Source organism: Diuraphis noxia, unplaced genomic scaffold (genome assembly GCF_037042655.1).
Source record: "Diuraphis noxia isolate RWA-SAM2 unplaced genomic scaffold, SU_Dnox_SAM2 contig0004, whole genome shotgun sequence".
Classification (NCBI taxonomy): domain Eukaryota; kingdom Metazoa; phylum Arthropoda; class Insecta; order Hemiptera; family Aphididae; genus Diuraphis; species Diuraphis noxia.
This window is the reverse complement of record NW_028301714.1, coordinates 12,669,105-12,694,624: the sequence shown is the minus strand read 5'-3', so window position 1 is coordinate 12,694,624 and position 25,520 is coordinate 12,669,105. Positions and strand designations below refer to the sequence as shown.

Sequence of the window (25,520 nt, the reverse complement as noted above, 5' to 3'; positions counted from 1 at the left end):
CACATCGTAGCCATTTTGATTTGATTATTCGCGTTAATACACAGCTGATCAATTTACCAGGGTTGTGGTGTGGTGTGGTTAGCAATATCACGATTCGTAAGTTCGTGTTATCAAAATACTTTGGACTTTGGAGAGGGAATAGATAAATAAAATTTTTTGACATTTTGAAGGGCAAAAAAAATTATATCCATAATTCATATTTCAATTTCATCATTTATCGTTCGTTTTCAGTTTTTAGTTCAAAACACATTGGATCTGGCCCAAAATTAATAATTTTTTATTTCCCTAAGTGATTTCCACTTGATCAAGCAAAATGCAATCAAATATATTTAGTAGGTTTTCAATGGCTCTAAAGGTTTGTATTAGTTTTGTTTATAATAAATGATAATATTAGATGAAATTAAATTTGAATTCTCCATTCATGTTTAGCCAAATATGTTAAAAAAGTCAAAACATATCGAGTGTGGATTTATATATTCTGTAGTTAACCGTCGTTATGCAAGTGGAGATTCAGTAGATTTAGTTGTTATTGGTTCTGGACCTGGTGGTTATGTAGCTGCCATTAAAGCTGCACAGTTGGGATTGAATGTAAGTGTTAATAGGATACTTTCAAGTATATGTCATAATTTAAACATATTTGTTACTTTATTGTGTAGACTGTTTGTGTTGAAAAAAATCCCACACTCGGAGGTACTTGTCTGAATGTTGGTTGCATTCCTTCTAAAGCACTGCTGAATAACTCACATTATTATCATATGGCACATTCTGGTGATTTAAATTCTCGAGGAGTTGAAGGTATGTAAATTTAGTTTAAGTCTTGATTTTTACATACCAATAAAATGTGACCATTTATGATTTGTATTAATATTCTCCAATTTATTTTAGTTGAGAATGTCAAGCTTAACCTAGAAGCATTAATGCAAACAAAAACAAATGCTGTGACTGCACTGACTGGTGGAATCGCTCATTTATTTAAATCAAATAAAATAACATTAGCTAAAGGTCATGGTAAAATTAAGGACCCAAACACAGTATCAGTACTGAAAGAAGATGGATCTTCAGAAGATATCAAAACTAAAAATATACTTATCGCTACAGGTTCTGAAGTTACTCCTTTTCCAGGAATCGATGTATGTTCAAACAATCTTGATATAAACATACAATCATATTTGTGTACAAAAAATTTTTAAATTTTGTTGATAGATTGATGAAGAAACTATTGTTTCTTCAACAGGTGCATTAAAACTTTCGAAAGTTCCTGAAAAAATGATTGTTATTGGTGCTGGTGTTATTGGTCTTGAGCTAGTGAGTTAATTTTATAAAATAAACATAATCTAAGTAATAATACTTTCTGGTATTTATTAGGGATCTGTTTGGAGTCGTTTAGGAGCAAAAGTAACTGCTGTTGAATTTATGCCTACAATTGGTGGTGTTGGCATTGATGGCGAAGTCTCTAAACAGTTTCAAAAAATATTGACTAAGCAAGGATTAGGTTTTAAATTGGGAACTAAAGTTATCAGTGCAAATAAATCAGGAGGACAAATATTAGTTGAAGTTGAGAATGCTAAAGATTCTTCAAAAAAAGAGACGGTGGGTAGTAATTTATAAATTATTCATATTCATAGTATTTTAATGAGTTTTTAATGTTTAGTTGGACTGTGATGTGTTACTTGTAAGTGTTGGTCGTCGACCTTATACACAGAATTTAGGCTTAGAAGAAAATAGCATTGAAAAGGATGCTAAAGGAAGAATACCCGTAAATTCTAGATTCCAAACTGTTATTCCTAAGTATGCAATTGTATTGTTAATTGTTATGGATTGTTTGTATTCAAAGGTACTCATTTTAACTAAACTTATAATTATATTTATAGTATATTTGCAATCGGAGATTGTATCCATGGACCAATGTTAGCTCACAAAGCTGAAGATGAAGGTATAGTTTGTGTTGAAGGTATAACAGGTGCACCAGTACATATTGATTACAATTGTGTACCTTCAGTTATATATACACACCCAGAAGTTGCATGGGTTGGAAAAAGTGAAGAAGACTTGAAAAATGAAGTAATTTTCGACATTGTAGATTAATTTTAATTGGCTTATTTTTTTTTTTAATGAACTATATTTTCAGGGTGTTGATTATAAAATTGGAAAATTCCCATTTGCAGCCAATAGTAGAGCAAAAACTAACAATGAAACTGATGGTTTTGTTAAAGTTCTTGGCGATAAAGTTACTGATAAATTATTAGGATGTCACTTAATTGGACCAGTAATATATTCTTATAAAAGTTTGACATTTTCTAGTATTTATACTGATGTGTGTTTAGGGTGTTGGAGAGATAGTCAATGAAGCTGTTTTGGCAATGGAATATGGAGCATCCTGTGAAGATATTGCTAGAGTCTGCCATGCACATCCAGTAATTTTATTTTTACTTTTATAAGTCACTATTAAGAAACACATAAGTGGATATTACTGCTGTAACAGTAATATATAATGTTGATATCCATTATGTTGGCATTTATGCTAAAAATTTCATAGATTTTGTTATTTTTTTATATTAATAATAATGTGTTGTGATAAACCATTTTAGGAATTCATAAAAATGACAAATGTCTGTCAATATGTTAAATCATAAAAACATTTTCTTGATTTCAGACGTGTTCGGAAGCATTAAGAGAAGCAAATTTAGCTGCATACTTTGGTAAAACTATTAACTTTGGTTGAAGTAATATGTTATTTCACAACTGAACAGTCTTCAAACCAATCTCAGTATAAAGAAATTCATCTGTTTACTTTAGATTACTACTCACTTTAAATTAAATTTGACTTTTTGTTCATTTTTAATAAAATCCCTTTTGTTTATGTATCACAAAATTAGTTTTTAACTAATAGCAATTCACTACCCATCTGTTTCTACAAATTTAAACAAACTAGTTTTAATGAATGAAGTTAAAATAAATTAACCATTTTCCTTTTTAATTTATTTTTTATTTTTATAATAATTATACAATCTATAATTCTTAGCATAATGAGTATAAGTGATAAGAGACAGAATATAAAAAAAAAACACATGGTATTCGTGATTAAGATTGCGTGATGGGCCTTTTTAATTAAATATGTAATATATTGTTTCTTTATATACTGTGGATATAAATATATATATATATATATATATATATTTTTTTTTTTTTTAACAAACTTGCTTATAAGCTATCAGTCATATTATTTTTATTATTATTAGATGGATTATGCATGCTATGTTACATTATTATTTTTCAATTAATTTAATTTTTGGTATTTTAATAAGCTCATAAATTACTAATATTTTTTTTAAACACAGCTTTTATTAGTTATAATTAAGTTACTAAATGACCCCTGTAAAACGTATACACTTATATTGATAATTAATGAAATATCAAAACTTCGGGATAATGTGAAGATAATTTATCTTGTTTAATTATCAGTTCTCAAAATCAAATTATATCACTTTAAAACAATGTTGAAATGAAATGTGAATGTTACGACCTAGATCAGGGACTCTCAAACTGTGGAACTCGTACCCCTTGGAGGTACTTGGAATTTCACAAGTCTGCCCAACAAACCCGAATGAAATAAAAATGTGTGTAACTCTTTAATTTTCTTTATATATATTTCAGTTAGGTAACTAAGAAAGGGTATTCAAAAAAATGTATTGGTTAAAAGACTTAAAATGTTCATGCAAGCTCTTGAGAATCCCTGATCTAGATAATCAGATAATCTAAAAATTACATAATATTACAAAAACCATTTTAATTATTTAAATCATAAAATTCAAACACGAAAGTCAAAAAGGTATAAAATATGTATAATAGAATATTAATAAATACTAGAGCTGGAGTTAAGTTTTTTAGGTGGTAAAATATAAAAAGAGTATGACAGCTGTTCACTGAAAGATTTTTGTATCATAATTAATTTTTTAAGTTTAAGTTAATCTTATCTTCGTTACATACCTATCTATTTCGTCCTAATATTTACTTAAAATATTATATTTTTATAAAATTGTAACTATAAAAAGAAAACCATATATACTTTTTAGAATTATTGTTAAGGTACTTGGGTAGAGTTTAAATTACTCATGAGTATGAAAAACCTTGTTTTAAATTTTAAATTCATAACTATAGAAATTGAACATTTTAAACATATTTAACAACAAAATAAATTAAGTGTTTAAATGCTTTTTAAAAAAATTGCGCCATTAGATCTTTAATATATTTTAGTTGCTGCTATAATAACGTTTGAAAATCGTCGTATTACATTTTCAAGCGTTTTTAATATCCGAAAACAGTTTTATTGATAATTGTAGAAAAAAAAAATTCAAACGTCTAAAAATAACTCAATAGGTATGTGTTATAACTTAAAACATGACGTATGGATAAATATAACAAAACATTTGATGACAATGTCAACCATCTATTCATATTCGTTTTCGAATTACAAATTATAACAAAATAAGAACATATTTCCAGAAAAAATAAGAAATCGTTCATTTACAAGTGAATTTCCAAGATTAGGTCTAACTTCAAACGCTCATAGATAACTAATTTAACTTTCTGGTTATTTTTGAGTAGGAAAACTTTACGAAAAATCTTGTATTACATTTGCAAATTTTAAATTTGGCTGAATTTTATAATTTTTTATGAATTCATAAGAAAATAATTTAAAATTTCTGTGGTTTTGATGAATTATGTCTAAATTTTATTTTGTCATGAAAACTTATTGTAAATTTACGTTTAACCTTTTTTTTTTTTTAATTTCCATTTACAATCAGAGGTGTACTGATACTACAAATATACTATATAATATACGGCAATTATACGCAGTATACTCTCAAGATTTTTATTTAATATTATAAGTGTACTGCATACGCTCTCAATCATAATCAATATTATACCATTATATCGATCCTTATTATGTGATAAATAATAAATATCTATGATGGTACTTCTATACTATAAAACAATATAATATGTGGCCATGTAGGTATATATTATTTAGGTACGTTTTTTCCGTCGAATTATTAGGTTATTTGTTCGATGTATTTATTGTTATATTATGGATGGCGGGGCGATAACACACCGGGCATGTGGAAATACTATGGAAGAATACTTTTTATAATACTTAAGCCCTTGGTGATTATTAAATCAATTAAATCTTCACTTTCATACATTAGAGATTTTTTTTATTTTGACCGTCCTTAAAATTTTACCAATGGGCACCCATGTAGAAGTAGATACATGGTATGATAGTACTGATAGTAGTATGATATATATCATAAAATATAAACATTTAATAAAATTAAAATATATTTCTTATGGTTCATATACTTTGAAATGAACAAAGCCAGTAAAGAGCGTGTCGATGACACAGAAGAAATTTTAAACCAGATTTTTTATATAAACTCTTTATATTACGTATATTTCATCAATCTCTTCAAATAATAAAAAAGATTAAAACTCCCAAACAAAAAAGTAACACAATATTAGACATAAAAATAATTACTCAAAATATATCGCAAAATCAATGGTCAAACCAAAACAACAAATTACGTGAAATAAAACATAACATAAATCCCTGGCCGCGATACAAAATTTCAAGAAAAACCGAAATAATAATAAACCTACTCAGAATTGGCCACACCCACCTCATGAAGAACCAACCACCGTCAGAATGCACCACATGCGGAGTAACCCTCTCAGTTAAACACTTGATGACAGAATGCCGATCAAATGAAGAAGAAAGAGAAAAACTAAATATACCAACAAACTTATACGAATTAATCGGACCCGACTGTCAACCCGAAAAAATCATGTCATTCCTCAGGACAACCAAAATAGATAAATACATTTAAGTAGAATAAATATAGTCAACAGCCCTTATTATTATTGTAATTAAATTGTCACCTAAAACATGTAAGTTTTAAGTAATAGTATAATGTAAATTATGTATAAAGCTAATGACCTATGTCGCCAAAGCTATAAAGATCAATAAAAAAAAAAGATTAAGAAAATACATTAGTAAAAAACATTTTCTGCAACTTATTAGTGATTAATTGTGTACCTACAGCATTTCTTTCACCGTACCCAATACGGCGTTTCTTGGTATCTGAGTATCTAACGATTATAAATTATGACTAGACTATAGTGTTTATTCTAGTCATAATTAATATAGAGGAAATTGTATAGCGAAAAACGTTGCAAACATTGTAAACGTCATAATCCAGAGTTTGGGCTGTTTAACTCATAGAGACATAGAGTAATATTAATATTACTCTCCCTATGGTTTAACTCTATTAACAGTAGTATGTGTTTACAACTACTTGTGAGAAAGCTTGATTTAAATGTTCAAGTATTTTGACAGAGTGAAAACTTTTTGTTGACAATAGTTAAATAAAAACTAATAAATTTCTCTGTAAATTTCTAAATTTCCTCATGCTAAAATAGTTAAAATATTTTGAATATCAGAATATGTCATAATTTATGGAACATTTTGTACAAACTACAAACATTTTATGAAAGTTTAAAGTATTTGCGAATATTAATTTTACATGAGTTATCTACATAGTTGATTTAGTCGAATACTATTTTTAGTAAATTCGGGTAACTTCCTTAAGGTACGGTTTCCTAGACGCGACGGTCTCTCTCCCACTGTTTATATGTATTTTATATTGACTGGTTTCCCAAACGCGACCGTCGCGCTGCGACCAACTTTTTTCGGCGCGACCAGCGACAGCACCGGTCTGAAAGCAGTGTATCGCGACCGTCGCCTGCGACAAACACTGAGACGATACAAAATATAATGTAGACTAATTGTTGGTCTCGGCGACCAGTCGCGCCTGGGTAACCAGCACGCACCAACGACAGGTCGTAGCGACCGATCGCGGCGACCTGTCGCCGAGACCGGTCGCGTCTAGGAAACCGTACCTTTAATTTTATAGATTCTAAACGGATCGATAATGAATGTAAAGGAATAAAGTATTGATTTTACAATAATGTGATTTTTTATATTACTTGTGTCACTCATAACGTTCTAGGGTAGTATAATGCACAATGCTGAACTAGTGGCATACATATAGGAATTATTTTCACTATAAGCCAATATTCGCTAATAGTCAAGCATAGCACTAATATATAGACATAACTAAATAGATAGTCTAGATATTTTTTAGTATTTAGTGTACCAACTACCGAGTTGTTATATTTTGATCTGAAATTTCGATGGCTTACCTATGCATTGTTTTCCATTCATACATGAGCTATATATGTTGGTACTACCTCAAATTTGTTATATGAACTTTTGAATTAGAATAAAAAAGTTGATTTTGAATTTTTTTTAGTTTTTAGTACATTTTAAAGTTTTTGTAAACAATAATTAGATAAATCAATAAATCGATCATTTTTAATTTAATTTTAAGATTCTTATGCACGATCATAATATTTTTAAATAAATATATTATATAATAGTTCATAGAATAAGTTTTCGTAATTTATATTTTGGTATGGACAATAGTTTAAATTTATATTGTAAAATAAGTCGATGAGATCTAGCAACAACTTTTTAAATTTTATATTAATGCTATTAATACTTATTAAAAAAAAAAAAAAAAAAAAAAAAAAAAAAAACAATAATACAGTTTAATATATTTTTCAATAAATTTAGTAATTTTTGTAAATTGTTTTTTTTGACAATTTTTTAATTATTTTAAGTTCGTTTTTGAAATATTTTATCACATTCAAATTCCACCTTTAATTTTAACATTAAAAATCGAAACAGAGATTACGCAATACTATTTTATAAAAATTATGTTATATTTAATTATTTTAAAATATTGTCTATCTCATCCATAGTTAAATGTAATGTTTTATTACAATTTACAATGAATCATATAATCATCAAAGCAAGTTCTGCAGATAATCCAAAATTTTCTAATTGATTGCTTAATAACCCTTTAAATTAATTTCAAAAACACTAGTATTGCAAAATGTAGGTGTGTAGGTATTTATGTAAACAGTTTAAACAAAACAGTAAGAGTGAATGGAAATAAATTTCTAAAAAACAGAATGCGCCGAGCCACCGACAATGTACGTAAACAAAACTTCAAAGCATTAGCATTGGGTGTAAAAACGGGGGATATATGAATGGACCCTCACTCGTCCCCAGTTCCCCACCACTTACCACTTAGACTTAGTGGATGCGAAAATTGCATTGATTTTACAATAATGTAAGTTTAATTTGTTTTTGTCCATCATCATCTTTCGGAGCAGTAAAAATGTTTCTAATACCGCCTATTCACAAGGTAAAAACTACACGATAAAATTAAATGATTTGCCAAAATTACATAACCCATATAAAATATTGTCTTTTTACTGCATTAATATTTTATATCTACTATGTGCAACAGGCTCGAGTATTTTACCAAGATTTCAGGTAATAGTTTCACTGGAGTCTGGAACATAGACATATATTATATGTGTATAGTCTAGAACACGATGAATAATATCAACCATTCAGTGGTATCTGACATTTATTAAAATTACTGTGACGTACAGTGACACCGGAAGTCGTTCGGGAAAACTTAAAACTGTAAACGGAACTTGGTACGGGAGCTATTTATAATGATGTTCTTAATTTGTTATGAACTGTAGTATAAGCGACAGCATTGTTTTACAAATAAATATGATACCAGTGGCACCGGCACAGGATGAAATTGAAACTGGCAGTTCAAATAATTCGTTTGACCTAGTCCTATAGTGACTGGCCCACCCCTTTAATCGACTGAGAAAAAGGCCTAACTAATTCTATATACATAATTCAATGACATTCTTGTTTTATTAAATTATGGCGTATCAAGATTAAGAAGTATACTCAATTATTTTACCCAACCATTCAATTTTGAAAGCTGTTCAATTGAACAATTACCTCTGAAGTACGTAGTTGGCGCCATTGCATTAGAGTCCATCGTATTTTCATAGTTTTATAGCAGTTTTAAGCTTAATGCTTACTTCCATGTAAGTCATAAATGGTAGGAATTAGCAGAAAACATCTATTTGATATTTGAAATTAAATGATGATGGATAGACAATTATAAATGTAGAGGCGACTTGAGAGTGGCGGGCAATTAGTCAACCGTCGACGGGTGTTATCTAATTTTGTTTTTCTTCCACGCTACAAGTTTTTTATTTGTCAGTAGCACATGCGCAATAAGCCAATAACCATCTCGGTATTTCTCATTAATCGAGTATTCGTGTATGTGTAATCGAGTATTCGACTAGCCGCCTCTGTGCTCTGGTCTACTCGCTATTGCGCTTTCGCATTTTATTTTTATTTTTTCTTATTAGTATTATAGTTGTATTTAGTTCTAATTTAATCTATTGGTTTGTTTTTCTATATGTTATGTCTTTATAAGTTTGTCCGTTTTCTGCTACACAAATATTTTAAGTGTGTTATGGTTTCACTCTACTGCTGTATTTGATCGTATCGCTGCAATAATAGTAAGAACATCGCATGTAAAATGTTTATTAAAGAATATTCCTTGGTTGCCGGCATATGTAGAAGCCATCTTGTGATAACGATTTATCGTGTTTTAAATTTATTAACACTGTTCTCATTTCCCTAGTTTAAATGGTACGGTATTCAGTATTTTGGTAAAAAGATCGGCTCGATGAGCATCAGATTTAAATTACTTAGTACCTGAAGTCATAATCGATTCAATTGATACTTGAATTTTTAAATAATTAACAATCAATGTAAATTTAATATCAATACGTTTTATCAATCGCGATTGAATTCCTTTAATATTAATCGATTTTTAATCATAATTAAATGTTTAATTTAAGTACATACCACTTAATTTTATTTATTCTATAGAAATTATAGTAGTAAGTTTTATATTAATAATTAAAATTTTGGTAATGTATTTTTCTCTATACATATTTATCTTGTTAATCAAATTTGGATTTACTTATAATAATCAATGGATTAATATAATCATTTAGGTATATTTATATTTATATTCTTATTACCTACTTGGATATAGTTATTTAATAAATAATTTAAATAATTTAAAATAATATATTTTGATGTTAGTATTAAATTAAATTTTTCAATTTCTTATTGGCAAACAATTTAGTTTAGTAGATACTGATGAAGATGTCAATTAGTTATAAGTTAGAAAACCTAAATATAAATATTGTTAAATCTTCTAAAAAATATAGTTTAAAGTATTAGTAGGATTGCCATATTTTAAAACCACCAAATTGGGATATATTGATATACTCTTCTTTTTTTTTTAAATTTATTTATATGCTCCATTGTAATTATTATTTATAAAGCTAATAAAAAGAAAACCATTTTTAATATAATTATTATATGGAAATTTATAATATCCGTTATTTTATTGAAAAATGTATTAACTAATGTAATTGCTTACATAAACTATATTTAGATTTATTAATTATTAGTATTTTATTAATAAGCTAATATCGATACTTTTCCATCAAATGAATTTTTTTTAATCAGCTATATTAATTTTAATTCTGAAACAAAATTCTTGACAAGCTGAACCCAAATAGGAACTATGTACAATATTTCTATGTTTTATTATTAAATAATACAATATTAAAGTTGTTTTCTCTCGGCTCCCATAAACTGGGATAATATTAATGACCAGCCAGAACACCATGCTGTTAAAACCGGGATGACTGACAACCCTAAGTATTAGGATGTCATTATTCATTCATGTGTTTTCTTTGTCTTAAAAAACACAAAATAGCAAAGTGTATATTTAATTTAATCCATTTAATTTTCTTATTTTATAAAATAGGTATATATTAGTTATTTTTCAATATTTTATTAAATTCAAAATGTACAAAGCACATTTTAAAATAAGAATATAAAAGATACCTTTTTTGGACCCTAGATAATATTCTTACTTTTAAATTAGATTTTTCTCCTAACTAATAACCCCTAAATGATTATTCTCCTATAATATTTAAAAAAAATGTATTGTTGTGTAAAGTTTCTTAAAATATTTCTGTATTTTATTCTGGTGCATAGGTAATCGTTAGTTATATTCAATAATTGTATTATAATATACTATGAATAGTTGAAAATCATATATATTAATAAAAGATTATTTGTAGATTCGTAAAAAAGATAACCTAAATGATGTATATTATTTTATATTTTAGTCAAATAACAATGGGTGTTGATAAGCTTTTGGAATACCTGGATAGCGGGAAAATTGAAGGTAGTTGTGTCAATGTCAATCTTACTCAACTGGGCCATACAGTGTCCCAACAACTTGCTAAGAAAATGGTTGTTAGGAAAGTACACCAAAATTTAAGTCAAATTCAAGTATCCAAAGCTCAATTTTGTTTATTGGTTGATGCAGAATGTTGCTTAGATCGTTTATATGGAGGATATTATTCAGGTAAAGATTTCCATTCAAATATAATAACATCAAATTGTAGGAGAGTTTATAGTTATTAATATTTAAAATTATGTTATTTTAGATTGGGTTTGTGGTGGTCAGTGGAATCGGATGGTATCATTTTTAACTAATTTCGTCAATAGTTTACGACAGTCAAATGTTCATGTTGTAGTATTCTTTAATGGTGCTTTTGAAGATGACCGCTTTACCGAATGGGTTCAAAAACAAGAAGAGACTCGTAATAGAGCTAATGCTGTAAGTTGTTTAAACTAAATTTATTTTATCAATATAAGTTATTAATTTTTAATTCAATATTTTAGGTATTACGACATATTGCTGCTAAAGGAACACCACCACCAAAGGTATGGTGGATACCGCCTGTTGGTCTACGAACAGCTGTTAAGCTTTATTTTCACCATTTGAAAATTCCAGTTGTTTGCTCTGTAAAAGACCACCATTTAGAATTCATTAAGTATTGCAGACAAAATAAATTCCACGGTTTGATGGCTGATGATGCCGAATACTTAGCATTTGATCCACCAAGGTTTTTCTCAGCTCATTCACTTAAACTTACAATGCGACAAACATTAGAAGCCAAAGAATATATTGTCCCTCAGTTAATAGAAGATTTGAAATTGAGCAAAGACAAATTATGTGCTCTTCTCTCACTCTTAGGCAATTTTATGTTGCCTCAACCTGAGCTTTATGATTATTATAAACGTTGTGGCATAAATCAAATAATTTCCAAGGTAGTTATATAAATAAATTTTTTTTTTATTTTCTATAAATTCTGTTTTATTTAGGTTTCAGGTGAGGAAGTTGTCAAAAAAATAGTTGATTCACTTCAAAGTTTACCTCCTATTAAAAACAATTTGGATGAAATAGCCGCTCATATACTGGGACATAAAGATGATAAACGAGTGCCAAAATTAAAAAAAAGTATACAATATTACTTAGATGGTGCTAGAGATAACGCTATCAAAAATAAAATTAAAAGCCCGGAAAAGAATAAAAATAACATAAAAAGTAAAAATGATTTATTAGAATCACCAGCTGCTGGAGTAAATGATGTTAAACAATTGGGATCTGAAATCCTTAATTTGCAGGTAATTTCTTTTTTAATGTACAAAAATTGTATGTATGTACTATTTATTTCTTTATGTTTATATTATGAAGACTACATCCATATGTCTTATTTCTGTCTAACAAATGTTCAACATAGTAAAACTGTTTTGAGTTGTGCAACTATTCTCCCTCTATATTTATAGTAGGATTACCATAATTCCACAACTCATAGGGAAGAACTTTATATGTGCTGTATTATATGCTAATCAAATATTAAAAAACTATGACACCGATAAAGTTCTTTCCTACGTGTTGTGGAATTTTTGTAAATCTAATATAAATATATAGGGCTTTTGCTATGGTGTACCGTCAATTGCGCGTGATAATTTCAGCGCATGTTAGTTGGGCGTGGAAATTATAGCGCATGACAATTAAGCGCATACAACACCTTGGCGCGCGTCAAATTAGCGAATACGACTTTTTAGCGTGTGACATTTTAACTCAACAAAATAATACAATAAAGATACAGCAAAAAAATATTACACGTATGCGAAGATTTTGAAAATCGACCACTCAATGAGTACTTACAAGGGATAGCCCACAATTTGAATTTAAATAAATGATTATAATACGATGTTTTTTTTATAAATGTTTGTATTTTTTTTTTAAATTTTAAACATAATTTTAATTTAAATAAGTGATTTTTAAAATAATGTAATATGTAGGTATTTAACGTTTAGCAATATTTAATGATATTTTTAATATGATTTTAATTTGGTATTTTATTATATGTTTCATTAATTTGGTATATTTTAATAAACATGATGCGCTGACTTGTCTTGCGCTGAAATGTTGTATACGTTGATTTGTCTTACGCTGATTTGTCTTGCGCTGAAATATCACCGCTGAATTTTCGTGCGCTAAAATGACCGCATTAAATTGTCATCGATCCTTTGCTATGCTGTTCATTTGTGAAAAGGAGAAAACACATGGGTGTATCCTCTTAACATAGTTTGTTATTTTAAGTACTGAAATAATCAAATGTGTACATCATATATTTGTTTAAGGGAAAATTATTATTAAAAGATAATTCTGAATCGGGTTCAAGTGCATATAATGTAAATACTCAAACATCTTCATTAAACCAGTTGTCTCAAAATAAATCTGTTGAATTTCATATTCCTGAAGTCTCTATTGATGTAGTGAATATAGCATATGAAAGACATACATCTGGTCTTATGTCCACTTATTTATACCATATTTTAACTAAGGTTATTATTTAAACTATTTTGAATTTTATTTTAACTACTATAATTGTTATTTTCTGTTGTATTTATTTATTTAGGCAGAAATAAAACTACCTGTTGTGTTGGAAGATGAAACAAATCACGAAATTCCAAACATACATTTATTTTATAGACAAGCTCGTCAAATGGTATATGGTATTTTGTTTAATCTTCATCATGCCCATTATTTAGCAAAATCAAATAGCAGTCAAAAAGGTATATTATTAGATATTTGGTTTATGAAAAATATTTATAAATAGGTACTTACTTAATATTTTTTTTTTATTAATTAATATTAAAAATGTTTGTCAATATTTTTTCAAATATCGATAGAATTTCAACAATCTTAAAACTTTGTATTGCTATTAAGCATTTTACAAGCTGGGTATTAATTAATTTTAATTAAAATTAATGAAAACAGAATAAAACATAAATAATACAATCTAATCATAAGTGTGTATAAGACTAAAATATATTTTATTTTAACTTCATTTTTCATAGTTTGTACATTTTAACAATATTTATATCTTATATTAATCTTAAAATTCCTTAATAAAAGTTGGATGAAAAAAGTTATTGTTGAAGGTTCTAAAATATCTTAAAAATTATTTGCACTTATATTTCATATCATGTATTGTAATTAGGAATTGAATTTATTTTAGTTGAGTTGCCAGTAATTCAAGTACGAGAATGGATTAGAGACAAAACAAACACGTATAAACATTACCATTTAATAAAAGCTGAACCTTTAGGATGGGGTGTTCCTACTGTACATAGACTTTGGTTTGGGTAAGATGATAATTGTAAAACCGTTTCTTAAATTAAAAAACTAAATTTTTACATTTAATTAAATAAACATTTTTAGAACAACTCCTGAAGATAACATAAGACGTTTGAGAGCATTTCTTACTTGTATGCGTTCAGACACTCCTCTTATGTACAACACGGACTACGTTCCTCAGCATACATTAATCATTGCATGTGTTCTTAGATATATTATGACCTTTACAGAAGTGCCTATTCTTCAAAAATTTGAACTAGATTCATTGATCATAACAGCCATTGCACCTGAATTATCAAAGAATGAAAACACCCAAGAGTTACAAGTAAGTTAACTAAGAATTGTATATAAAAAAAAGATGGAAAGTAGGTGTTTAGTGTACCTTGTCGTTGAGTAGAACACTGATGGATGTGTTAAATTTTAATTTGTTATTAAATTGTTGCTTACAAAAAATAATTAGTATAAGTATTTAAAGAGATTCCATGTGAAACGATGAATGTGTTGATTTTACAATTATGCATATTTTTTATTTATTTTATTATTACTTTTTTTGTGTCTGTGTAAATGATAACTTGACAAAATTATTCTTAGATTTTCAACTTCAGTAGCATGTTGGGCATTTTCCGATTAGGGAGTGAATTTAGTTGATGCATTGAGGTGGTCAAAATTTGAAATTCCCAGTAGTTTTCAAAAGCATAAACAAAAAATAAATTGGAAAAAGGAAAAATGGTAATTTTTACACATAATCAGTTTTTGAGAAAATTGATTTTGAATATAAGTGTAATTCTTGAACTAATGTACAATAGGATGGTACATAACATTTTCACTGAATGTTTATGTTGACATTTTCTATACTTGCTATGATTTCAAATATTTTTAAGTTATTTAATTTCATTTTTTTAATTTTTTTTTTTCTATAAAAGATGTCAATAAAATTGTATTCTCTTGATAAAAGAGCTTCAAAATTTAATACAAGGATCTTGATGTATTGTTACAATGGTAATTAAAACATCTTATAATTACCTAATATTCACGAAAATCCGCAATTTTTTTTAAATTAGAAATTCATAAAAATTTATATTTTTAAATCTAAGATTTGAAAATTCAATACAAGATTCTTAGATTCATCATTAGTGTGTCTACTTTTATCAAGTAAAAAAGTAGCAAAAGTCAAATTAAATTTTTATGAGCATTTGAATTACAACATTGGATTTACACTCAATTTCTCTTGTACCAATATTCTAACTTTGTTGTTTTTCAAAAATGAATAACTATAAATTTCTTATATTGTGTATGAACCTTTTGAAATTTTCAATTTTTTGTTTTTTGTTCTATAAATGGAATAAAATTGTGTTGGTTAAGCTTGAAATTTATACAAGGTTCCCCATGAGTTGATTTATAAGAAGTTGAAAGATATTAAAAATACATTGGCACAACTTCTTTTTTTTATATCATCGTTTAAAGTTCAAATGTTGACAAAATTTATTAAATTAAATATTAACAAATTATTTAATAATAAGTTGTTGAAAATGTATAAAAGTTTAATTTTTATAGTTAAGGATAAAAAATTGAAAACCCGGTACAAGTAAGAAATCAATTCTACAACAACAAAATATAAAATCTATACAAATAGTTCTTTTTTATAATTTATTTAAGTTAATACTATGAATGTCTGAGTGAGTTGAGTATAATATTATGAATCTGATTTGATACATTTTTATTTTATAGGTACCTACATTTATTTTTGAAATAATAACAATATAATTAATAAAGTATTAAATATCATAGGCCAGCAATCCTCAAAATTTTTTTATGTTACCGCCCCCTTGAGTAGGAATCAATTCTTTAACGCTCCTCTATGTGAAAATTCTGTAATTATGGTATGATTGGTATGGGCCGAGTGATAGTAAGGAAGTTAATGATTTGGCAAATTAGAAAAAAAAATAATAATTATCTAATAATTAATGTTTTCATTAATGTTTTATTTTTCATATTTTTTTAATTATAGTACTAGTAACTGGTAAATTAATCAAATTAAACATTTAAAAAAAACTTAATAATTTATCAATTTTATTTTTTAATAATAAATACATTTTTTAGTTTATTTATAACACTATAAAATCATGTACAACGCTTTTTCATGAACACGCTTGCCACACTTCTACCACTCATAACTAGTTCACTGCGTCCCTTTCGTCCAAAACTTGTTCAATGCCCTCCAGTGACTATTCACCGCCCACTGAGGGCGATATCGTCCTCGTTGAGAACCAGTGTCCTAAACTGACAAACTGTCTCTGCTTAAAATTATTTTTCGTATACAATGATATTATATCGTATTCTACATTAATACTGTGTAATATCTTGAAATTATTTTGTGAGACATTCGAATATTGTTTATATGAATACCAATAATTCCTACGTGCATAAATTCTAAACTAACTAAAATCATTATAAATGTAAATAACTAATTTTTTTTTCAAATTTTAACTTAAAATAACAGTAAAAAAACTTAGTGTTTATATTTTTTTATAGAAGTTTAAAAAAAAAAACTCAAAATGATAGAAATTATTAATATTTATAAATTAGGATTTATGCTTAATTAATTTATTATTATTTTTAAGTAACCTTATATTAAATTTTTGATTTTTTTACCAAGCGTTGAATTTTTTATTGATGTTTAGGGAAATAAAAAATGTAAATGTCTATAAAAGTGTTGAGATATTTTGAATATTGTCTATGGTTATTCGGTTTTGAGTTAAACCAATAACAAAACATAATAATGTCTGGTTTTCTTTAATTTTGTCCTCCTTTATTTTTAAAACTACTGAGAATTTTCTTTTTCTTTTTCATACTCCAACGTTAAAAATCCATGCACTTTTCTTTCATAAATTATATACATATACACAATCGTTAATCAATTCATTTATCGCTCTGCTCAGAATCTAAAATATATTTTATTTATGAAAACAACACAACATCCATTCAAATTATATGCTCTTAAATCTTAATTTTATTGGAAATGCATATTAAAATTTCTAAATTTTCATCAAAAATTATTAATTAATAGGTGAACATTATTATAATGTTTTTATATTTATTAAATGTCAATTTTTGTTGTCATTTGCTTCTAAATTGTGATTCACAAACTTACAAGAAAATATTGTACTAAATGTTTAAAAAATTCAAGTAATGGTATATTTATTTTGCTTACTAATTAATAATTATTTTAATATTTTTAGGGTACTGTTAGTGTGAGAGGTGTGCAATTAGCTACACTTTTAATGTGTGGTATTGAAACAGCTATGTTGGCAAATGATGCTTGTGGTGCACCTTTACCATGGTTGATGACATGTCCATGGATGTATTTTGATGGAAGGTTATTTCAGTATCATTTAGCTAGAGCATCAATAGCAAATAAATTAGAAGACTTGTGTGAAAATCATTTTTCACTTACAATTAAAGTTGAAAAAATGAGGCAGGCCATTTTAGAGGGGCTGGGTGAACGTTTTCAAACAATTTCACCATTCCAAGGAACATTTTTGGGTAATAAATAATAGTATAAAATTTTGTTTTTAAATAAAAATAGATTTTCACTTAAAATACACATATAGATACAATCTTCAATCAAAGAGGATTAATTCCACCTCAAATTATGAGCACTAACATAGCTCATGCTAATGTTTCATTTCCACAACAAAGGCTAGGTCGATTAGTTCATCAAAATCCCAATCGTTTTCGAGATATTCAACAAAATAGTCGACAAAGAGGTATTATGAAACAGTCGTCTGGTGGACAATTAGAAGTTGCTGGTGCTGTTGTTGGTATATGGGGTGCAAATTATAGTATGGCAGCTACTGGAAGTCCATACATGGGTCGTGGTAATATACTTCCAGCTCAACAAGTAAGGATTAGTGTTTGAAAATAACAAACAATTTAATTATGAATTAATTATTTTTAGGTGATGCCACCCCCTATCGGTGGACCAAGTTCTTTATATCAACATGATCTCATACCAAGACCTGTGTTTAATGCACGTAATTGTTCCAAACCTGTTCGAGGCCGTAGTCAAGTTCTAAAAATACATGTAATATTCATTTTTAGATTATCTACTTAAAAATGTGTTCTCATAACATTTTCACAATTTTTGTTTTTCAGAATAATAAAAAAAAAAATACTCATAATATTGTAAAAAAAGACAATAATATTAAAAAGGTTCCTTCAAAGGGTCGCGGTGTGGCCGTGGTTATTCCTAATTCAGGGTAAATTATTCTATTTATTCTAAACATAAATTAACTTTTAAAAATAATTTTAAAATGTAATTTATAATTTTTTGTTTATTATGTTAAAAAGTATCTAGAACAACATTTAAATACACACAAGTTTTTATTGTGTGGTAATAGAAAGTCATATATTTTTTGGAAGATTTCAGTTTTAAATTATTTTTTTTAGTGATACTATTTCAGCTTCAGAACTAACAGAAGAATCCAAATTATCAATATTAAATAAAGAAAATCAAAATATTAAAGCAAATGGGTATTTCATTTTATTTTATTTTTAGTGGTTTTAAGTTAATTAAACATTATTTTTTTCAGGATTGTAGACAGCATTTTGCCTTTGGTAAATGGAAATTCATCAATTGAAGGACAAATAGAAGATGCAACACCAAAAGGTGGGTTGTTACTCGTGTAAAAATATTAAATACATGATATTATTCATCTTTTCCTAAGTCAAATAGATTTAAATTTTTATAGTTTATAGATCCCTGAGGATATTAAATGTTATTTCTATATTTTCCTATATGTAATTAATAATTATTTTCGTAACATTAATTAAGGCTTTTGGGCATTCAGTCTAAAATCGACCTGAACTGTTTAAGAGGTTTGATGATGGCATGTAAATATAAGTAACTGAATTATAAATCTGCTAAATGGTATTTTGTTTGTATAAAAGTACTACAATTAATTAATTAATGTATTAACATTAATAACGTTTTTATTACCCTTATTAATTTGGTTTTGACGTGTTTCTTTATCGTATTAGGTATCAGGCAAAACTAAGTTAAAACTTAATAAATATTTGCCTTATTCAATATAAAAGATAATATGTTTTATAATATATTAGACCTCAGTTTCTCAACATTTTTGTTATTGCGACCCTCTGAATAATTATTTAATTTTTAGTTACCCCCACTGAGAAACTGCAATTGACAACAAATTGCAAGTTTTGTTTGTAATGTTACATTAACATTTATATAATCTTAAGATAATTAATAAATTTAACTGCTAAATTTTAAATCTATTTTGCTAAATTTAGAAAACACTAATTATGTTGTTATATAATTAATTCCAAATAAGTATGACCACCTTTCTCACGGCATACTGATCTTTTGGAATATTTGGACCTCCAAGATTGGTGCTAGAGCCTTATAATTGGTTGCTGTTCTTGAGAGAGGATGAGCTGTGGTTACCAGTTTTTGTCTATCAAGTGGTCATACTTCTTTTGAATAGACTGTTGTAAAGATTATTTTATGTTTTTATGCTAAATGTAAGTACATTAGCATGTATTTGTTTTTAGAAAATGGTGTGTTAAATTCTCAACCTGGAGACACTTCATCAAAAATCATTCAAAAGCCGTCCAAATTGGAGGCTGAAAACTGATTTAATAAAGCGTAAGTAATTAATTAATGTTAAAAAATAAAAAGTATATTTTCTACCACATTCTTACTATAAATAAATATTTAGAGATTTTTAAAATACGCCGACGCCTTATAAGTATAAACATCTAACTTATAAGAAGTATCAACTCAAGTTTTTTTTTTACTTTGTAAATATTGGCAAATTAGAAAGATGTTGAAAGATGTGAAGAATGGCGCAAAATATTAGTCATTATTATTAATTTTTACGTATTGTTTTTATGTAGTTTTTATTCTTTATTTTTGTAAATTATTTGCGAAACATTTTGTTATCTGAAGGCGCCCACGGATTATATTACGCTATCCAATTTGTGAACATCGAAAGACTGATATTTAAAGTGTTGCTACAAACATATCACTGTCTGGTAATTGTTTGTGCAGCCATGGTGATAATAATTAGATATTAACGTTATTATATTTTTAAATCAGATAAAAAAAATAAATAATATGAATCGTTATCCTTTGACTGCTGTCCAAAAGTATTATTGTCGCGGTGATTGTTTTTAATCATATTTTTGTAATTTGTTATCCCAGATACTTTAATAATTTCGTAATACTTACATGATTTTTAATTGAATTTATAAGCATTTTATGCCTATTTAATATCAAGCAATTATAAAAATAAGGGCCGCCAAATATAATAAAAATTTATTTATGTTAAATTATATATCTTATATATTTTAATACATAAATATCTTTATGGAGATGTATCTCATCCTGGACAATTATATAATATTATGACTACTTTAATCCATTATAATATGTGACTAATACAAAGAAAAATGAACATTGAAAGTGTTATTGACACTACAAATAGGCAGATATTATGCAGATTGACATAGATTAATCTGCTATTAAAATAACTTATTACCATCAAAAATTTCCATGCTTTGCTCTCAGAAGTAAAATTTCATAATAATTTTTTGTGTTTTTGTGTGTGATTGATTATTATTTTCACAATTTTTACGTTTCTTTTTGAATATAATTAGCTTTTTTTGTTTATTGTCTCTACAAACTGACAAACAAAACTTACATATTTTTTTCATTAACACTAGAAATTAGGGTTTTCTTAGATCATAATCATTAAATTATGTTTTAATTAACAATATATTTAAATCAATATTAATAACATAATATACGTGTTCTATATATTTTTATTTATCGTTCCATATCTTGATAAGTATTTTCAAATACCAGCTAATTTTTTTCTTATATTAAAATTGGTTATAGTTCAATTTTAGATATTATCTTTCAATTTAATTGTTAATACATGCATTATTAAATTGTTCTAAAATTATACATTGTTGTCGGCCCTCTCATTTTCAAATTATATTCACATTTTAATAATCACCCTTTAAATCTTAAATCAATTTAATTATATCATTTCAACAATAATATTTTTTAAGCATTAGATGTAAGAAATTAACTGTTGTGAAAAGTTGAAAAAATTAATTAATTATTCTTATGTTTTTTATTTTTTTATTTTGATCATATTTATATCAATGTCATGATTTTAAAAATATCCTTTCATGGATTTATTCAATATATTTCAATGTTAAAAATTCATGTTAATTAAATAGTATGTGTTATGTATAGATAACTGTATTGGTGTTATGCCAATTCAATATTAAATAAGATGATATTATGTATTCATTAAAGTGATTGTGAATTAAACGTATTGTTTAACTATTAATTATTATTGTTGTTGTTGATGAATACAGCTAACTTTGGCTTGTTCATTTTTATGATTTCTTATATACTTAGTTAAATGGTATAATTAAATATTAAACCAACAGTGATTATCAGGGCTCGAGACTTCTAGCATTTGCATATTTATTTATAATATGTTGAAATATAGCAGAGTAAGCTACAAATCCGTTTCATACTAAAACAAATGCAGCTTTAAAAGTTTTTAGTGCATATTTTTGCATATTTTAGGGTTTTTGCATTTTTTTCTGCTATTTTTATAAGTATCGTGCTATTTTTTTGCATATTATTTGTTAATTTGAAAAAAATGAAGTAATTTTGTGGTTTATACTTAGTGAGCGGCTAAATTCCTACTTTACAAAAGTAAAATGTTAAAACGTATAAAGCCACGGTTACATAATGACTTCAGTGCGGACACCAATTATTTGGCGAATACAATTTTGTTTAACCGTTCGCTTTTATAATGTAAACCCGGCTTTACCAAGTTTATCGATAACACGCCGCCAATCATCTAATCAAATTTTTTGTCTCTTACTACATCTTTAAAAAGATTACAAACACAGGGGTTGTTATTATCTGACTATATTGAAATAATTAACGGTGTAGAAAAATCGTTTAAAACTCTACGAGGTCCAATTGGATTGGAAATAGTCAAAATTAAAACAAGTTTTAGAAAAAAATACTGGTCTATCACTTTTGAAAAAAATGTCTTGCATTTTATTGGGTATAAGAGACATTGAAGAATTAGATGGTTTTCCAGATGATATTTCTAGTATTGATGTTCCATACTTCAAGTTTGCCACTATCACATCGGTCGATGTAGAACGCACATTTTCAACGTACAAAACATTTCTGACCAATAACAGAAGATCGTTCAAATTTGAAAATATTCACAAACACTTGATAATACAGTGCGATTTTCAAGGTAGAAACTAATTTATAATATTTACCTACTTACTTAATGATTTGTTGAATTTTACCAATTATGTTTACAGAATGAAGAAATCATACATTTACAATGGTCGACAAAAAGAAGAACATTGGAATATTTTTTAGAATTAGATTAAAAATAAATATTATTAGAATTAATGAAAATAATTTTTTTTTAAATGTTTTTTAGAGCATATATAATTTTTTTATTGGGCACATTATAGTGCATATTTTACCATTTTTTAAAGCATATTTAGCGCATATTTTAAGGTTTTTTAGTGCTAGAAGTCTCGAGTCCTGGTGATTATTTTAGATATCAATATTCAAGAGTTATGTATCACATAGTATAAAGATTCAGTTGAACTCAATCATTTTAAAGGATTTCTGTGTTCGAACCTTATATAGTTATATAATATATCATTGTCAGGGCTTGTCCAAAGACAAATTATAGTTAGGGTCATATTTTATGACTCATAATTAGCCAAATACATTTAAATATATTAAACATGAAAAAATGTTTATTAATTTTTACTCGCCATCCAGGTAAAATGTATAATGCCATGGTTTACATGTTTTTATATTGAATGTTTCTTTTTTGAGTAATACGTTTTTCATGTTTGAAAAAAAAATAATTTCTTAATTATATATATTTAGAGTGTAAGAACTGGCACATTTTTAATAAAAAAAATATGTCTTACAGACTATAGTCCTGTTGAACAGTTGGGATTCATTCATTTTTTTTATTTAAAAGGGGAACATTTTGTTGGTTGGATCATAACCTGATTTCAACATTATAACTTTATAAGCTTAAATAAGCAATTGAGTAATGTACAAACAATATTTGTTGTTTTTTTTAAACATATTTTTTTAATTAAAAGTACTTGATATGAAAACTCGAGCTTTAGTCCAACCTGCAAGAAATTCTAATCTTTCAGATAAAAAGAATATTATCAAAATTTGACATATTAATGAGATGTGATAGTTGTTCTTGCAAACTGTGGACTGTAAATTCATCCCAATTCCAATTATTTCTGACATTAAATAAGTGAAGAAATATAATTAAGGTTGTAATTAAAATATAAATTGTAATTCTGAAAAATCTAAGACAATCACTGACTTTTAAAAATTAAACAATACTAATTTAAATAGTTTACCGGGACATTTAACAGAGATTTGATCGAGTTTTCAACAATGGCTCCTCCACAACAACAACTTTTTAAAAGCCGTTGTCCAGCAAGGTACAGTTATTTCACCTCTCTTTTTTAACATCTACACCACGGACCGACCCACTACTCAAAACACAATAGTAGCCGTCTTGATCTAGCCTCGTGGTATACAGAATGGGGTCTGAGATTAAATCAAATGAAATACGCTTCATTCTACCTTTACACTACGCCACAGAGACTGTCCTCAACTATTCCTCAATAATCTACATCTACCCTACTCTCTAAACGTCAAATATCTTGGACTGACCCTAGATCGCCGGCTCACATGGCCATATGGGTATATGATATATGAAGAATATACGCTCCAAACGTTTAACGCTCAATTATCGCAGTCGCCAGCTGCGACACCTACGACTGACCTCTAAACATATTCATCAGAACAACAAGCTCCTTATATAAAAAATGTTTCTTAAACCAATATGGGTCTATGGTTTACAACTCTAAGGATCAGCAAAACTTACCCTCACGTCAATAGAATACAAACCTATCAATCGAAAACTCCTAAGACAAATCACTAAAGCAGCATGTCACGTCTCCAATCATACTTTCCATCACTACCTCTCCATACTAGTAATGTAATGTATATTCGAATAGTTCTATCGTAAATAATTCGAATATCAGTATTCGATGCTACAATACTTAATTTGTTTTATCCATTTTTCCATGGCAAGATTTTTATACTATTTATTATTAATAACTAATTCATGTCGCAATACCAGGTATTAACTGTATCATGTACCACGAATTTCAAGAAGTATATGTGTTTTTGAAGAAAAAAATATATATTTTATGTGATTTATATATAGGTACCTTGGAAAAAAACCGTCTACAATCCATTGGAATGTATGAATAATTCAATGCCGTAACGTACCTATATTGTCTATGCATTACGCTGTGCAATACGCATTTTAGGTAAGACACCTCATACGTACCTACCTATATAAGAATTGTATTTTAAAAACCTGGAAATTTGCTATGCTCCTATAATATATCACGAAGTGTTACAAGTATATCTCGTTACTGATTAAAAAAAAAAAAGTGGGCACAGGGCCTCAACCAGAGCCGTGCCGTTAAGATTTGGCGTCCAGGGCAAATTTAAAAAAAATTTGGCGCCCCTTCAAACATACGCTCTGGCCTCAACATTAAGCTATGACCGGAATTATGGACCATGGACATTTCGTTTATCGCGACCAAAGTTCGTGATTACAGTTGTGCATTGCAATTTTTTAAATATTGAATAGTATATTTTTGTAGGTATGTGATTATCATTGACGTGTATAGTTGTATTCAAATGTTTAAATTTAATATTTATGTGTTATTAACACGGAATATTATATATAGGGTCAATAGTTTTACGAAAACAAGATT

The 25,520-nt window shown here is 27.3% G+C and overlaps 2 protein-coding genes across 2 annotated transcripts; both read left to right on the top strand.

Annotated features, from left to right (window-relative positions):
- Positions 1 to 160: 160 nt before the first annotated feature.
- LOC107173577 (dihydrolipoyl dehydrogenase, mitochondrial) lies at positions 161 to 2,977 on the top strand. Its single transcript, XM_015524163.2, has 11 exons — positions 161 to 355; positions 430 to 588; positions 657 to 795; positions 886 to 1,130; positions 1,204 to 1,305; positions 1,366 to 1,590; positions 1,652 to 1,788; positions 1,872 to 2,061; positions 2,129 to 2,266; positions 2,325 to 2,414; positions 2,654 to 2,977. Exons 1-11 carry the CDS (start codon positions 314 to 316, stop codon positions 2,720 to 2,722), a joined length of 1,536 nt encoding a protein of 511 aa, XP_015379649.1. The 5' UTR covers positions 161 to 313; the 3' UTR covers positions 2,723 to 2,977.
- Positions 2,978 to 9,286: 6,309 nt separating this feature from the next.
- LOC107173608 (constitutive coactivator of PPAR-gamma-like protein 1 homolog) lies at positions 9,287 to 23,075 on the top strand. Its single transcript, XM_015524205.2, has 18 exons — positions 9,287 to 9,525; positions 11,224 to 11,465; positions 11,548 to 11,720; positions 11,786 to 12,214; positions 12,269 to 12,571; positions 13,598 to 13,801; positions 13,876 to 14,032; positions 14,479 to 14,605; positions 14,682 to 14,922; positions 17,837 to 18,140; positions 18,209 to 18,498; positions 18,556 to 18,681; positions 18,753 to 18,856; positions 19,047 to 19,130; positions 19,190 to 19,266; positions 20,172 to 20,265; positions 20,339 to 22,921; positions 22,992 to 23,075. The coding sequence occupies exons 2-16, from the start codon at positions 11,234 to 11,236 to the stop codon at positions 20,252 to 20,254; spliced, it is 2,934 nt and encodes a 977-aa protein (XP_015379691.2). The 5' UTR covers positions 9,287 to 9,525; positions 11,224 to 11,233; the 3' UTR covers positions 20,255 to 20,265; positions 20,339 to 22,921; positions 22,992 to 23,075.
- Positions 23,076 to 25,520: the final 2,445 nt, after the last annotated feature.